This window comes from Patella vulgata, chromosome 4 (genome assembly GCF_932274485.2).
Source record: "Patella vulgata chromosome 4, xgPatVulg1.2, whole genome shotgun sequence".
In the NCBI taxonomy this organism is placed as follows: domain Eukaryota; kingdom Metazoa; phylum Mollusca; class Gastropoda; family Patellidae; genus Patella; species Patella vulgata.
This window is the reverse complement of record NC_065882.2, coordinates 15,029,479-15,047,785: the sequence shown is the minus strand read 5'-3', so window position 1 is coordinate 15,047,785 and position 18,307 is coordinate 15,029,479. Positions and strand designations below refer to the sequence as shown.

Sequence of the window (18,307 nt, the reverse complement as noted above, 5' to 3'; positions counted from 1 at the left end):
ACATCGAGAGTTGATTATGGCCTGGATGAGTTAATTGTGTCTAATTAATAATTTAGATACCATTTCAGGTCAAAAGAAAGACCTGCAATAGGCATATTTAGCTCTTGCATAATAAATAAAATGGGGTTAAACGTCCTACTTTTCTGCACTGTCTGGGCTAATGAAGACGGGCATATGCCATACAGTGTGCTATGAGGGAGATTTTGCTCGGACAGCCACGCTTCGGCCTACTCATATCGAATTCCTTCTGTAAGGGGTTATTTTAAGTACACTAAATGTGTACACGGAAACCCGGGTTGTGGTCCGATCCGAGCGACTACACGCTGTCCTTGCTAGACCATCCGTCCTGCACCACTGGCCTTGTTAGAGTGCGAAGTACTGAAGTACACAGTCGAGTTGAATAAACGATGTCTGGCTTTTTTCTACTTTATTTTTATTTTGAATAATTCACATAAAACCCGAAACCGACACATACCGTGACACCACGTTTCCCCAAAAATTTATTACTTTACAAAACTTGGTAAATATGAATAAATGTATGAAGCCGGGATAACATAAACCATGATTTTTAACGAAACGAATAAACCCAGGGGTTATTTTAAGTACACTAAATGTGTACACGGAAACCCGGGTTGTGGTCCGATCAGAGCGACTACACGCTGTCCTTGCTAGACCATCCGTCCTGCACCACTGGCCTTGTTAGAGTGCGAAGTACTGAAGTACTCAGTCGAGTTGAATAAACGATGTCTGGCTTTTTTCTACTTTATTTTTATTTTGAATAATTCACATAAAACCCGAAACCGACACATACCGTGACACCACGTTTCCCCAAAAATTTATTACTTTACAAAACTTGGTAAATATGAATAAATGTATGAAGCCGGGATAACATAAACCATGATTTTTAACGAAACGAATAAACCCAGGGGTTATTTTAAGTACACTAAATGTGTACACGGAAACCCGGGTTGTGGTCCGATCAGAGCGACTACACGCTGTCCTTGCTAGACCATCCGTCCTGCACCACTGGCCTTGTTAGAGTGCGAAGTCAGAAGTACTCAGTCGAGTTGAATAAACGATGTCTGGCTTTTTTCTACTTTATTTTTATTTTGAATAATTCACATAAAACCCGAAACCGACACATACCGTGACACCACGTTTCCCCAAAAATTTATTACTTTACAAAACTTGGTAAATATGAATAAATGTATGAAGCCGGGATAACATAAACCATCATATGATTTTTAACGAAACGAATAAACCCATTCTTAAATATGACCATGTGTAGGTCGTATTAAGCTGGGATGACACAAGCTATAATGACGTTAGAGAAACGAACAAACCATAATAAAATGACTCATTATGTCTGCAATGTTTCAAAGCAAATTTCTAGGCTGGCGTGATAACTATGATTTAAAGCCCCTGGGCAATGGTAATCACGTGCAAACTACAATATTGTGAAAGATGAATCTCTAATAGGACTATCGGTCGAAAAATTTAAAAATCGTTGAATTAAAAGTTGTCGATCTATGCTGCTCGCTTATAATTATTAATGGGCCTATTTTAAATCCGATTCAATCCAAGTCGGAACTTTGTCTAGCGTTAGTATTTTGATTTTGTTTTCTTAATCAAATGTTACATAATCAATCAGTGTGCATATTAGCGTGGGTTAAACCGTGAGAAAGCTGATATTTTAACGATAAATATAAATAACGCATCGCTGCTTTAATGTACCGGGTGTGTGAGAGAGAAATGGGTTTCAACGTCCACTCGACATAAACTAGGTCATTTCGGGACTAACATATGGTTAATTTATTTCATTAATTCGCTTGCGCGTAGGGGTCTTTAGCAGTGGGAGGAAACCGGAGGACCCGGAGAAAACCCACGAGGTTGGACAGGCGACCCTACTCCTTGTCACGTACAACCGGGGATTCGAAACCACGTCAGTTGATTCAATTACAGTTCGTATGATACAGCAAGCACGTGCTAACCATTAGGCCATCCAACCCCCCTTGTACCGGATGTATCAAGTCAATATCAGTTTACGTTTTGCACTTTCTGGCAAACACACCGGATATTGGCCCGCAACATGCCATTCGTTCTTTTGTTTATTAAACGGACTAATAAACCAACTAATAGAAATACTAGTAAACATATGAAAGAAGTTTAACTTTTCTAATTAAAATCTGATTAAAATACAGATCTATATTTCGTTTCGTTTTTTTATACTTTCGATGGCCTAAACTACATGAAGATCTGGCCAGTTGTAGTGATAGCTCGCGTCAGAGGTCATACGAGCGGCTTTTGATCCTATGACGTCAGACATTTAATCAACCAATCAGCATTGATTTTCTAGTGGATTACCCACAGTTCCGTGCACTACGCGCCAAAATTTCGCTGTAACGGGCCGTTTCATTGGCTTAAACCCTCACATCATCCAGGACACGCCAATGATAACAACTCTTCCAGATCCTAGTGTAGTAACGACAAGTAAAAAGAAATTTTAAACTATAAAAAACGAAACGAAATAGGATCTGTGTTTTAATCAGATTGTTAAAACAACTGATCGTCATAATGATGGATTTTGAATCCCTTGCTAATTACTATTTTGTGAAAATTGAATCTCTAAAACGAATAACAGTCCACAAATTGCGATTAGTATTGACAATTAGTATTGCATTGAATATTATGCAGCATTCGACGTCTATAAGTGTTATGTAAAATCTTGACGGGCCTCCTTTTTTATCTAATTGAATCCATGCGCCGAGTTTATCTACCGGTGCTATTTTGTGGCGTGTTTTTGTTTTCTTAAAGGCTCAATACCACTCTTGTTGTAACTGAATAATATGTAAAAATCTTTATTCTGGTCAACAAATTGTACTATTTTACAATATTCCAATTAATTGATGATACAAATTTCATCTTAACACACCTAATTTAAAAAATTGTAAAAGTTCAACTAAATGATTTGAAAAGCCTAACGTAAACCTTTTCAAATTTGACTTGGAATTAAAAATATTTTCGAACCCTCCGGACAAGTAAAATAGGATGTAATGGATAATTTACACAACAGGTAGGACACTAACATATCTAGTACTTAGAATAAGGCTATATTTTATTTTTTGGAGCTGTCAAGCCAGCAAGAGTGTTATTGTCCCTTTAAACTTTACAACTATTCACAGCTATTCTTTGTGTGGTTTCGCTCGACACGTAATATTATTTATTTTCTGGAGCTGTAAAGCCAGCAAAAGTTTTATTGTCCCTTTAATTAAATACTAAATGACTTTAGCGTTGATTAAGACATGAATAATTAGATATTATGATGAGTTATGATAATTATGCAGCTTTTGATGTCAGGAGAAGGATCAGCATTAACTGATATGAATAGAAATGGAGTTTTAACTTCCTACTGGTCGACGCCGACAGAAGGGTATACGTCATAAAGTGTGCTATGAGGGTAATTTTGCCCTATGGCTTACTTTTATTTCGAATTCGAACTGTCAAAGTTTTACGTGCACGCCCAAGTGTACATGGGACCTTGGTTTTTCGTCCCATCCAAATGACCATACACTTTCCCTTACCAAGCCCCCCCCCCGATGACGTTTCATGATCTGACATATTTCCAATCTTAATTAGAGCTTCTCTAGTATGACATCTTGTTATGTCAGAAAAATACTCGATGAACTTGTCGAGGATGGTCGTAGATTCATATTGTAATTTGGGAGAGGCGGGTATTGTGTCAAAAGCAGGACGAAGTCGCCTGCATCTAAAGCTAAACTTTGAAGGTCTTATTTACTGAGGAGGGGGAGGGGCACGGTGGCTAAGTGGGTAAGACGCTGGCTCGCTAGCCTGGGGGTCGCGTGTTCGATCCCTGCATTAGCCGAGAAGTAGTCAGTGGTGCAGGACGTGTGTCTGACAAGGACATCCGTCTAGTCGTTCGGATGGCACGAAACACCGAGTACCTGTGTATACAGTGGCCATAGTACCGCTTCCCAGGCAAAACAGTAGGACGTTAAACCCCATTTCATTTCATACGGGTATAGGTATATGGACCAAACGATTCCAACCCGGCATAACAGACAAGAACGTCAAAAGTAATCAGCCTTAGTGGAACGAGCTAACTTTAAACTGTGGGAGATTAAACGGTGAAGCGAACAAGACAGTTCACTCCTCTTCTTATGTTGACGTCATATCATAAATCATTTTAATTGGTTTATTTTGGGGTTGGTTTTTTTTTCATTTCTTCGTTTTTATTTATACACAAACCCCTGCATATTATCTGCTATCACGTTCTCTTTCCTTTTGTTTCTATTTTGACGTAAACAATAAAGCAACTCAGACGACATTTATTATTTTATATAACCGGCAGAGTAAAATAAAATATGAACTAATTAAAAGGTCACAGTTCAAGTCTGAGGTCAATGTTTATGGTTTCTTGAGAACTACATGTATAGTGCGAGTGTTCTAATATAAACCGGGGCTCAACCATGGTGTCATCACCCCCGTCTAGAAATTGTCACGTCATATCAAACATCGAACATCATCAATCACAGCGCAATTGTCAAAAGAAGAAGCATGAAAAGTTTCAATACTCGAATTGGCGGAGACTTGGTATTTTTAGAAGAACGTTGCATCAAGATTGGCATCGGCCCGATAGTTATTTTCGCTTTTGTTACTAGCATTATTTTTGTTTATCTTTCAGCGTTTTACGGGCGCTGTGGTGAGTTTGTGGTTAAGGCGCCTGTTCACTATCCAGGAGTTCCCCGGAATTTCCACGCCCACCCCCTCCTCCAAACGTCAGTGGTTCATGACGAAGTGTCTGTCTAGCAACATGAACTCGTTGGCGTGTACGTAGAATAACAGTTGGAATTCGGCGAAGAGTAGGCCGACACGCCGCAGCCCGGGAAAAATCGCCCTGTATGGCGTCTGCCCGTCTTCGATAGCCCTGTTGTGCAGCAAAGTAGGACCTTAAACCTCCATTTCATTTCAACTTTTTACAAGGTGTAACGAGTTTATACTACAGTGCTGACTACATTATGTAATTGTGTTTCTTATAGAAATGAAATGAAATGGGGTTTAACGTCCTACACTTCGGCTCCGACTGGGCTAATGAAGACGGGTATACGCCATGCACTGTGCTATGAGGGAAATTTTGCCCTGACAGCGGCGCTTCGACCTACTCATATATCGAATTCCAACTGTCAAGGGATCTTTTACACGGGACCTCGGATTTTCGTCCCATCCGAACGATTAGACAGTTATCCTTGTCAGGTCCTCCTTCCTGCTTCACTGACAAGGGGGGAACCATGCCGGAAAATCTGGATGAACTTTCTTTGCCAATGCAGGGATCGAACACCCGACCCCTAGGCGTCTTACCCACTTAGCTGTTTCTTATAGAAAGAGACTAAAGCGATAAGCTTTGTCCTGGTTTCGCTGTGAAATGATGTCGGGAAATGAAAAGAAATGAAATGGGGTTTTCGATTTTCTTCTAATGAAGACGGTCGTTTTGTCCTGTCATGAAAAAATGCCCCTCTTCTTAAGCCTGTCTCAAAGAGGCGTGCGTTACTCTGGCGGAGGTGGGACGTAGGGTAACTCCGTGGTGACGCCATATTATCGCTGCGTTAAACCTAGGCAAAATGTACGTCATATGACGCAACCATAGCTTCACACTGGTGTCGCCGCAAGTGGTTTATGGCCGCCAGTTGCCGCAAAAGGCTAAGCAAACGCAACACATTTCACAACATATGCATATTTATATTAAAGTACGAGTACTTCTATGTGTACGGTAGATAGATACATACATAAATCAAAAATACGTCCAGGTAAAAAATTCACCACTTTACTTCATTCTGACATACATTAAATCAAATATAAGCTAGCTGTCTATCCCTTTATAGGCGTCTTCAGATATTAATAACGTATACAAAAAGATTTATAGGGCGTTACTATTTGCGTCACATTTGTGTTTAAAAAACGATGCGGCTTTTGTAGCGCCTCAGTTGTACCTTTACCTCACCCAAATCCGACATACGGTATCTTGGTTCCACATAGCGCACATTGATATACGCTAACTGACACGAGGGGTTACGCAGAATGGAGAAGACCCGTGCGAGCCAGGCTTTAAGCCGAAATTATGACTTATCGTGGTGTGGTGCCTAAGGTGTCTTTGCCCCAGGGCGTTGAGAACCACTGACAAGCCACTGCATGCCACGCCCGCACAAAACGATTAAAGATATATTATGGGAGATTCGATAACGAGTTGGCAGTTATCACTATAATAGTTAAAAACTAGATAATGTAAAGGCAATTTGCTGAAAATTTCATTCAAATTGATCCACTATGAACCGAGAACTAAGCGGTTGAAATTTTCGGCTAGCCTTAATCATCATTACTAAAGCCAGTACGATAAACAGCATAGTCTCAATTATCAATTTAATCGTTAAACCGTCAAGGAAAGATTTATGCAGTAAATCGGCTCATAATACAGTAAAGATAGCAGGCTAGCGATGCCATCTAGAGTTGATTTAGATAACATTTCAGGCCTAAAAAAAGACCTGCAATAGACCGATTTAGTTCTTGCATAATGTATGTTTAACTAGTACTACAATATTAAGATTATACTTGTTATAACATTTATTCGGTACAATTATGAAACGCCTATCATTTTACTGTTGTTGTTTTTTTTTACTCTTTTTATAGTAAAATAGGTCGAAATCATTCTTTGGCCCTAGGCGCTCAGATTCCTAGGTACGCCATTGCACGCCACTCCTCCAGCTACTGACACCTCTCATTCAGAGTTTTCCACAAAACTAAATAACATTAAGCATGGTAGGCAGTACGTTAAATATAAATGCAAAAAATTAATAAATAGGTTTATAATTGCAACAGTTAATAAATAGATTTATACATTTTTGAATAAATTGTGTAAAGCGCCATGATAAAATATAAAATTTAATGCAATTATCAACAGATAATCCTATATAGTTCTGCTTATTAAACTGTCAAAAGCGCCATGACAAATAACACATGTATTTTTGTTACAAAGTATTTAAATATATAAATATTTATTCAACGACGTCATCAGCCTCTTCTTCGAAATCATCAGTTTCATCCAGTGTTGCATCCTGGTATTGCTGATACTCGGACACTAAGTCGTTCATATTTGATTCCGCTTCAGTGAATTCCATCTCATCCATTCCTTCCCCGGTATACCAGTGGAGGAAAGCTTTTCTTTTAAACATGGCCGTAAACTGTTCTGAAATACGTTTAAATATTTCTTGTATAGCGGTACTGTTGCCGATAAACGTGGCGGACATTTTGAGACCCCTGGGAGGTATGTCACACACCGCTATTTTAACGTTGTTCGGAATCCATTCAACAAAATACGCCGAGTTTTTATTTTGAATTTTTAACATTTGTTCGTCGACTTCTTTCATTGACATCCTACCGCGCATGATCGTTGCCACGGTTAGATATCGTCCGTGCCGGGGATCGCAAGCAGCCATCATGTTTCTGGCATCGAATATCTGCTGCGTCAGTTCCGGTACGGAGAGTGAGCGATACTGCTGGGAGTTGCGTGACGTCAGAGGCGCAAATCCGGGCATAAAGAAGTGAAGTCTAGGAAAGGGCACCATGTTCACAGCAAGCTTTCGCAAATCAGCGTTCAATTGTCCGGGGAAACGTAAACAAGTCGTAATTCCTGACATGGTTGCTGACACGAGATGGTTCAGATCGCCGTAAGTAGGTGTGCTTAGCTTGAGGGTTCGAAAACAGATGTCGTAAAGAGCCTCGTTATCAATACAGAATGTCTCATCTGTATTTTCTACCAGTTGATGAACAGAGAGTGTGGCGTTATAAGGTTCAACAACTGTGTCAGATACCTGAAATATACAACAACAGAACAATATGTTAAAGATGGCGTAACAGCGGTTTGACTCAGTAAACCTTTTGACCTGGTTCGACTTGTTGTTCGTTTATAGGGAACTTGAACACTTTTGGAAACATTTGCAACACATCACACGAATTTCCAAAGCAATTATGACCGACATAAGTCATATGATTTCTATATATTAAAAACTAATGTTACTTATGACCACCGACACAAGACATATGATTTATATATATTAAAAACCAATGTTACTTTTCCCATTTTGGTAAACATATCTTTGACAACATTAATATATTTTAAATATATACTCAGCCAAATTAAAAACTTGACACTCGGGAATTTTGGGACTAGATTTTTAATATTTGGTTTAAGGCAACTATTTTAGTGTTATGTTGTGCACAGGCGACCTTGACATCAACAGAAAGCAAGAATACGTCTCGCCGAAAGTCCTTGACATTGATAACGTTCGTGATGTCACGGTACCCCCCAAAATGAAATTCACAGACTTGGAGAACAATCGGAATAAAGTGTTTAGTAACGGTTGTGGCCTCCGAAAGCGTCTCGTACTGGTACTGCCACACAACGCCTTCTCATGGATCACAGAACATTAGTAAACACTACCCGAGGAAGACGTCGCCACTGCTCAGCAAGAGCATGTTGAAGGTCCTGCAACGTCAGTGGTGGATTCACTTGCTGACGAACACGTCGACCCAGTTCGTCCCAGATGTGTTCAATAGAATTAAGGTCGGGGCTAAGCGACGGCCAATCCAGGACTTGGACACCGGCATTTCTTAAAAAATTCTGGGTAGCAATTGCTGTATGGTGTCGAGCATTGTCTTGTTGAAACGTTAGTCCAGGCCCATGTCTCTGCATAAACGGAAGAAAAACAGGTTGCAAAATCTGATCCCTGTACTGGACAGCATTTAAGTTCCCTTGGACAACAACAAGAGGAGAACGTCCATGTGCACAAATAGAACCCCAAACCATGACGGTGCCGCCACCAAATCGGTCAACTTCTCTGACGCATACTTGAGCGTAACGTTCACCTCGTCTGCGGTCCACTCGGACTCTGCCATCGGCAAATCTCAAAGTGAATCGAGATTCGTCACTAAAGACAACCGAATTCCACTGTCTTTGAGTAAATATTATGTGTCTTGTGGCCCGCACAAGTCGGTTACGGCGATGAAGATGTGTCAATATTGGTCCATTATAGGGCCTCCGAGCTCGAAGACCAGCAGCCTGCAAGCGATTTCGAACAGTTTGTGCAGTTACCCTTCCACCAAACATCTCTCTACTTGTGGAGGTTGCAGTGACAAATCTGTTTCTATGATGACGTAATCGTATTGCTTGATCTTCCTGGAGTGACGTCACACGTGGCGCTCCCGCCCTTGGGCGGTCGGCAATAGTTCCAGTTTGAAGCACTCTCATTCTAAGATTAATTATTGTCTGGCGTGAACAATTAAAGGCTCTTGCAACAGTGACCACAGACTGACCAGCATAGAGCCTACCTATAGCATGTAGACGTACTACACTTGAAAGGCGTGGCATTTTCTAACAAAGATGAAAATAACAATTTTAATTTGTTTTTCCAGTTCAAGTTACGTGTGCGTGTTCGGTTTAAGCAAACTTGCATCGATTGACCTCACGTGTTTGTGTTTGCACGTGTTTTTCAGGTTTTTCATCTTTATATGCTCAAAAGTCACGTGATCCACGTGACTTTACAATTTTATGAAATTAAAGGCTTCTTACTACTTACTATCGTTAGAAACACTTTTATTTGACTTACCAGAAAAAAAAATTGTTGAAATTCATCAGTGTCAAGTTTTTAATTTGGCTGAGTATATTTTATTTACCTAATTATTTCCCAAGTAAGATATGTGTTGAATTAAACAGACACTGGCATGAGTGACATATTGTTCTTATAAAAACACATAGTCAAACTCTTTACAACCACATATCTATGGTGACCCATGGTTATCATAATAAATGTGTAAAAAATCCACCACAAATATTAAAAACTGTAAAAATAAATTTGAATGAAAATAAAAATTCGCTAAAAAATCCCCCCATAGTTTTAGTATGTTTCCGGGTGTTGGAATACGGGTGAGAGAATATGTGTGCCAACTTGATCTCGAATCCGGGTGCCGGAATACGGGTGAGAGATTCCGCTCGGTATTTCCCTTGGTGGTACCTTGCCGTTTGAGGAAGCAATGTCCTTTTTTGCCGTCCTTTTGTTAGACATCCTCTTTTTGAGGCGCGCCCAGATTTCATTTTTTTGATCCATTCCAATTCTATTCATAATATTTCATGATGCCAAAAGTTTTTGACTGACGTGACCGCGAAGAAAAGGGAAATAACGCTGGTTTCGGCGCGTTCGATTACAATTCCGATTGAATGATAACGATGGGCTGATGATAACGATGGGCCACGTAGAGACATGCGTATTTTAGTTTTCATTTCACTTTTCGATTTAAAAAAAAAAAAAAAAAAAAACTTTTTAATTTTCTTTTTCATTTAAATTTTAAGTTTTCAAACTTACTTTTTTTTTAAAAATATTTTTAATTTTTTTTTTTTTTTTTTTCATTTCAGTTTTTGATTTATATTTATTTTACTTTGTTTTTATCAAAAACGATTTTAATTTCAATCTAACTTAATTTAAATTATTGTTTTATTTCATTTAATTTAATTTAGTTTTTAATTTCGATTTCTTTTTTGTTATTTTTCAGCGAATTTTTATTTTCATTCAAATTTATTTTTACAGTTTAATATTTGTGGTGGATTTTTTTACACATTTCTCTATGATAACCATGGGCCACCATACATATCAACTGGCCCCTAGGCTATAGAACCTTATTAAACCAGTCACTGGCTATTACGTCAGATATAATTTAGACAAAGCATTAAATTCTAAACAATGGAGGGATTAAGTATTGGTCATTAACCAAGCTCTCTATAAAACGAACTATTGTTTTAGATTTCAACTTAGAAGCAATATTTTATAGTTTAATTGCCAATGTGTCATAATTGTCTATTATATATTTTGTAGAATTGTATTTCAAACATAGAGTGAGCTATGGTTTAGAACGGATCGGATCTCTCTTTCTTGTAAATATTTGTTTATTTATCTATGTTTAATAAATCACATAGAAGTTACTTGCACTCATGCTTAATTTTATAAGACCAGAAATAACGTGGTCACACAATCAAAGGCCGTAGCTCTTGACCTCTTGAAATAATGGTAAAATATCGTTGAATTAAATCAATATGAACGTAATGCTGTATATAAAATAAATCGGATGATAATTTTAGCCATTAGATTGACCACAGGTTTAGCGCGCGGACGGGCATGGGAGAGAGAGACTAGGTCACCAATTAGGTCACTTCGGGATTAAAATGTGGTTTAATTTTATTTGAATGATTGGCTTGCGCCTAGGGGTCTTTAGCATTGGAACCCGGGAAAACCCACGGAGTTGGACAGGCAACACCACGACAAGCGCGACCTGTCGAAGTAACCATTTGTATCCATTTCTGGTATTTTGAAAATCAATTTACCTTAGGTGAAGGCATGACAGAGAAGGTGTTCATGATTCGATCTGGATATTCTTCACGAATTTTACTGATTAATAGGGTACCCATTCCGGACCCTGTTCCACCGCCTAGAGAATGGGTGAGTTGAAATCCTTGTAGACAGTCACAACATTCCGATTCTCTTCTCATTACATCAAGTACAACTTCTAACAACTCGGCACCTTCCGTGTAATGTCCTTTTGCCCAGTTATTTCCGGCCCCCGATTGGCCGAAGACAAAATTATCTGGTCGAAAGAGAGCACCGAAGGGTCCAGATCGTACGGAATCCATGGTTCCTGGTTCCAGATCGACGAGGATAGCGCGTGGTACATATTTATTTCCTGAAAAATCAAAACAAAAACAAATTACATGTGTACTATTAAAGATAGTGACCAGTCAGTCGGCTTACGACATGAAACCGGTTGAATGTTCCTGCTTTAGTTAGGCCTACGGACGACGTTCACGTGAAGGATATGTCGTAGTGAATCGTTCTGATTTTTTAAAATTTCTTATGACTTTACATTTCTTGCGTTTCTTTATTTTATTACGGGGGGTTGAATGGCTGAATGGTTAGCACGTGCGTGCTGTATCATAAAGTCTGTCATTGAGTCTACTGGCGTGGTGTCGAATCCCCGGTTGTACGTGGCAAGGAATAGGGTCGCCTGTCCAACCTCGTGGGGTTTTTTCCGGGTCCTCCGGTTTCCTCCCTCTGCTAAAGACCCATACGCGCAAATAAAATTGAACCATGTGTTAGTCCCGAAATGAGTGGACGTTAAACCCCATTTCTCTCTCTCTCTTATTTTATTACGTTTTACTGCTAATTTTAGAATCAATATGGTGGGTAATTTTTTGTTAATTTCTTATTCTTTTACATATCTTGCGTTTCTTTACTTTATTGCTGTTTATTGTTGGATGTTGTCGGTAGACGCTTTAACGATTTCAGACTAAACTACAATATGTAGTAGAGTGGTAATGCTACTTGTAAAGTTAATGACATGTCAGTAAGTATATGTACATGTCAGTTAAATTATAACCTGTTTCTTTTAAACAACAAACAGCTACGCTAGAGTAACAGGTTGTGAATATTTTACATATTTACACATGAAAAAGAACAAACTTGTCACAAAGTAAAAAAAATCCCCAAAACACATGACATATGGCACCCATTAAATAAAGTACGTAATACCTAAATATTAAAGGAGAATGCCCAAATAGTCGACACAGGACTCTTACAGGTAAATGCTTTGCCCGATTTCATTATTAGTAATTGCTTTCCAGATTTCCTGATTATTAATTGCTTTCCATAATTTATGATTAATTGCCTCCCCCGATTTCATGATTACTAATTGCTTTCTTAATTTGTAATCGCTTCCTCTGATTTCATGATGAGTCTTCTGATTTCATTTTAGTATGTTCCCATTATTAGTAATTGTTTCTATGATACCACGTTTAGTAATTACTTCCCCTGATTTCATGCTAAGATTATTGTGTCCCCAAAATTTCACGATTAGTAATGGGCTCTTCCGATTCCATTATAATTAATAAACGTTAACATAGTATCATGATTAGTAATTGCCTCCCCGATTTCAGGACAAGTAATTGTTCCCCTGATTTTATGATCAGTAATTGTTCCCCCACGATTTCATGATTAATAATTGTTCTCGTGATTTTATGATTAGTAATTCCCATGATTTCATCATTAACAACTGGATCCCCCGATTCATGATACGCTTTCAGTAGACTTTGTGGTCTAGAATCGAAGAGAGAGAGAGAGAGAGAGAGAGAGAGAGAGAGAGAGAGAGATGGGGTTTATCGTCTACGCGACACAAATCAGATCATTTCGCGACTAACATATATGTATGGTACAATTTTATTTCAACAATTCGCTTGCGCGTAGGTGTTTTTAGCAGTGGGAGGAAACCAGAGGACCCGGAGAAAACTCAGGAGATTGGACAGGCAACCCTACTGCTTGTCACGTACAACCAAGGAATCGAAACCACAAAACAAGAATCAAGGAAATCGCGTACATTGACCGGACATAGAAAAAAAGAGAGTGCCAACCTCACTCAATATTCATGTCAGAAAATGACGTTTGGCATATTGTGGTTATAAAGATATAGATCATAGAAATGTTCAAAACAAAATGACACAGGCCAAGAAATAGCACAAATTTAACGTTGAAGTCACCGGGGACACGAGAACAAGTCTGAGATCAGAGTCAACTTTTAAAAACGTTCTAGACAACGCCGTTGAAACCCTTAAATAAATTAATGGCTGCGTTCATGTCGTGGTTGGTGGAACCTCAACAAAAATTGCCAGTTTTAATTTAAACAAAGCTAACTGTTACTTCTGACAAACAAAATAAACTAATTCGACCGATTCACTAAAAGAGCATCACTTATGTCGGGGAGACCATATTGAAATTTCTGGAAATATTGATGACATCGCGGAAATGCTCTTTTATTAAGGGCAGTACGTCAACGGGAGCACGTAGAAGTTGATCCCTGTAGAGATTTAACGTCCTACTTTTCTGCACCAATATGCATTGCAGTGACTTCATTATGTCAATGGTTCTTTTACCTGCACATCAACGAGTACTGGGGAGAAACTCGCTTTTTCGTACAATCCGAACGACGAGACACATTTTTGCCCTTGCCAGGCCCTGAACCAAAGGCCGAATGCGGCTGGTAAATCCTAAGGAACTATGTTAACCAACACCGGGATTGAACCTACGACATCCTGGTTAAATTGTGTCAATGGCATTTAGTAATTGAACTGCAGTATACAGGTCACAATTCTATGGAATACAATTATTGCTTATTACTGATCAGCTTGATAATGACTAGAGAAGTCTAGTGGAAACGTCGCTCAGTAATAAGCAGTAATTGTATTCCATAGAATTGTAACCTGTAGACATCCCGGTTAGTCAGCCTCCGTAACACCCGAGTATATGCCATCATTATCCATCTTTTGTTAGAAACAGATGGAACACCCCTTTAAACATCGAGTAAATTTCCATCCAAATAGTAGGTCAACATGATATTTTGATATAACATATATACATATATTAAAGAGATGATATAATTAAAGGTTAGCTTGTGTGTAGGTATTTTTAGCTGTATGGGGGAAATCAGAGGACCCTTAGAATACCAACGCAGTTGGACAGGCTACCCTACTCCTCGCCACGTACATGTAGGGAATCGAGATGACGGACCTTATGACCTACGGCTGGATGGATGGCTGAATAAGCAGTAATTGTATTCTATCGAATTATAACCCGTAGACATCCCGGTTAGTCAGCCTCCGTAGCACCCGAGTATATGCCATCATTATCCATCTTTTGTTAGAAACAGATGGAACACCCCTTTAAACATCGAGTAAATTTCCATCCAAAGAGTAGGTCAACATGATATTTTGATATAGCATATATACATATATTAAAGAGACGATATAATTAAAGGTTAGCTTGTGTGTAGGTATTTTTAGCTGGGGGCGGGGGATCAGTTGGACAGGCTACCCTACTCCTCGCCAAGTACCAGCAGGGAATCGAAACCTTGCCACTTGCCTCAATGTCGGACCTTATAACCTACCGCTGGATGGATGGATGGATGGATGGCTGAATAATTATAATTACCTGTAGCTTGGTTAAAATAAACGCTGATCCTATCCAACTGGAGTTGACTATTACCATGATACGTTCCTGTTGGGTCTATCCCGTGTTCATCACTTATAACTTCCCAAAACTAGAAAATAAAACACTGTCCTCAATTATAATTTCCCAAAACTAGAAAATAAAACATTTCATTAATTATAACATTCAAAAACTAGAAAATAAAACACACTCGTTAATTATCATTTCCTAAGACTAGAAAATAAAACATTTTCATCAATTATAACATTCAAAAACCAGGAAATAAAACACGGTTCTCAATTATCATAAAAAAATAACCATCAATTGCAAATATTATTTTTGTGGTTTATAATAATTGTCAAAGATTACAGGCAAACGTCTATGTTATTATAGTGTTTTACGAGTTTATATTCAAAATATGTACAAGAAAAGATGTCTTATGTTAATCTAATAAAATATTTCATACTAATTAAATAATTTATTTTGACCTAATTAATTGTAAACTGAAACAGACAGATTTATCTTATTTTAAAATAGTATATTTTAAACATACATTATGCAAGAGCTAAATCTGCCTATTGCAGGTCTTTCTTTGAGCCTGAAATGTTATCTAAATTATTAATTAGACATAAATTAACTTATCCAGACCATAATCAACCCTCGATGCCATCGCTAGCCTGCGATATTTTTCGGTTCAGAGTGAATCAATTTGATTGAAATCTTTTGTAGTGAGAACTGCCAGCTCTTTACCTAATCTCCCATAATGCCCCATTAAAGTTGTTGCCAATGTTTGTTATAACGACATAAACACAAAGTGCCAAATGTCAAGGTAATCTTTTTCTTGTAATGAGATAAATGTGTTTGAGATGACTCATTTGTTTTTTTGGGGTTTTTTTTTTTGCACATTCCACGACTTGTTAGTGAGCTACTCCATCAACTAAATGAGTTGTGGTTTATATCTAATTATTTGTTAAAGTATCTGAACGTTTTTTAGGCGTATTTAATCCTTAATCCATTATAAACTACAATAATATGAAAGTTGAACCTCTAAAAGGATTATCTATCCTGAAATGGTTTAACCTTTTTTATATTTACAAATTATGATGAGTTAAATATTTTCCATCATCTAAATGAGTTGTGGTTAATTATTGGGTTATGATATAATTATTATCAACACTTTTTGTTAATTGGGGATTTAACCTTTTGTGCATGCTATTCTACAACACGATTATATTACATCGAGTTGGAGGGGGGGGGGCTAAGTGGGTAAGACGCTGGCTCGCAAGCCAGGCGGTCGGGTGTTCGATCCCTGCAGTGGCCAAGAAAGTTCATCCAGATTGTCCGGCGTGGTTCAGCTTGTCAATGATGCAGGACGGGGGCCTGACAAGGACAACTTTCTGGTCATTCGTATGGGACGAAAAACCGAGGTCCCGTGTACACATTAGCGTGCACATAAAAGATCCTTTGACAGTTGAAATTCGATATAAGCGTAGGCTGTAGTGTCGCTGTCCGGGCAAAATTACCCTTCATTAGCCCAGTTCGGAGCAGAACAGTAGGACGTTAAACCCCATTTCATTTCATTTCATTTCATATTACGTCGACATCTATAATTAGGAGCCTAGCCACACTGTCTCTGTTGCTTGTCTTAAGATTATAAACCTAATGAGAAAATACAACAATAAAATATCATTGACATCTGCAACATTTTCCCTGAAAACATATCAACGATACGGCAGTGTTTGGGGAAAAGCTTATCGTAATCACGTGGCCTGTAACAACTGCATACTTCAACTTGAATATACACAAGTCTACTCCTATCCACAACAGCTGTGGTTTTACTGTTCAGTAAAATGAAATCTGATACGTTAATCTAAAACCAGAAGCTATCTCTTCAAGTTCTTGTCAAAATAATTACATTCTATGCATTTAATAAAAACAGCAGAACTATTTTGAGGTTCCCATGTACTCGTTTGCATCTGGAAATGCAACGTTCAGCTGGAACGGCCGGCTCTTTATCTCGATATTACATCATATCCTTTTAAATAATAGAGATGTCATGAAATGGGGTTTAACTTTTCTGCAACGACTGCGTTGTGGACGGACATACGAGAGTTTATCTCTAACAGCTGGTTTATGGTGAAATGAAATGGAGTTTAACGTCCTACTGCTCTGCTCCGATTGGGCTAATGAAGACGGGCATACGCCATGCAGTGTGCTATGAGAGAAATTTTGCCGGCACAGAGGCACTACGGCTACTCTTATATCGAATTCCAACCACCAAGGAATCTTTTACGTGCACGCCAATGTCTACGCGGGGCCTCGGTTTTTCGTACCATCCAAACGACTAGACAACTGCCCTTGTCAGACCTTCCGTCCTGCACCACTGACAAGAGAAAACCACGCCGGAAAATCTGGATGAACTTTCTCGGCCAACACTGGGAGCGAACCAGCGACCTCCAGACTATCAAGCCAGCGTCTTATTTACTTAGCCACCGGGTGGCTCGCCCGGGGATACGACCCTCTTCCTATTTAGATCCCCTACCAATGGTATACACGGGATCTCGTTTTTTTTGCCCATCCGAATAACCAGACAGTTTACCTTGACATACCCTCTGCCCCCCCCCCCCCGCCCCTGTCCTGCACCAGTGACAAGGCGGAAATCTAGCTCGAAAATTAAATAAGGTGCCCTTTATCTCACAATATGTGGTTATATTGTTCGACCTAACCTTGTATTCATATCATTTCGCATGTGTTATATAGTTGAATATAGTCGGGAATGCGGGGTAAAATTCCTACACAAGCCTTTGTGCTATAAAGAATCAGAAATTGTTTAAACGTCTAAGTAAGTTTATATCTACCTTGGATCCGATCTGGTTTCCACATTGTCCAGCCTGAATATGAACAATCTCTCTCATTCTTTCACCTTTATTCCTCCTTTTTTATTCCTTTATTCTTTGTTATATTTTTGCTGTGTCTAATGGCGCCCTGCCAGCATCATACATATAACAGGTGTAGAACGCGCGTGCTATTCGGGTTCCTGTGCACACTGTAGATGTGTGTGTGTTTATTTTTAACACTTGAAATTCTGTAAACAGAGAGAGAGAGAGAGAGAGAGAGAGAGATGGGGTTTAACGGCCACTCGACAAAACTAGGTCAGAGGACCCGAAGAAAACTCACGAGGTCGGACAGGTGACCGTAATCATTGTCTCGTACAACCGGGG

At 38.9% G+C, this 18,307-nt stretch overlaps 1 protein-coding gene across 2 annotated transcripts; it reads right to left on the bottom strand.

Annotated features, from left to right (window-relative positions):
- Positions 1-5,825: 5,825 nt before the first annotated feature.
- On the bottom strand, positions 5,826-18,103 carry LOC126818626 (tubulin beta chain). Of its 2 annotated transcripts, none has more exons than XM_050546144.2 (4): positions 17,945-18,103; positions 15,090-15,198; positions 11,441-11,796; positions 5,826-7,880 (listed from the first exon to the last, which is right to left on the bottom strand). In XM_050546144.2, the coding sequence occupies exons 1-4, from the start codon at positions 17,999-18,001 to the stop codon at positions 7,065-7,067; spliced, it is 1,338 nt and encodes a 445-aa protein (XP_050402101.1). In that variant the 5' UTR covers positions 18,002-18,103; the 3' UTR covers positions 5,826-7,064. The 2 variants fall into 2 exon arrangements, with proteins under 2 accessions (XP_050402101.1, XP_050402103.1); XM_050546146.2 differs by lacking the exon at positions 17,945-18,103 and adding an exon at positions 15,735-15,866.
- Positions 18,104-18,307: the final 204 nt, after the last annotated feature.

Bases quoted from the DNA above. Each gene is read 5' to 3' on its own strand.
- LOC126818626 (XM_050546144.2), bottom strand. From the start codon at position 18,001: ATGAGAGAGATTGTTCATATTCAGGCTGGACAATGTGGAAACCAGATC. The intron at 15,199-17,944 runs GTAGATATAAAC...TTTATTTTCTAG, and splicing joins GAAACCAGATCGGATCCAAG to TTTTGGGAAGTTATAAGTGA. The intron at 11,797-15,089 runs GTAATTATAATT...TTGATTTTTCAG, and splicing joins TTATTTTAACCAAGCTACAG to GAAATAAATATGTACCACGC.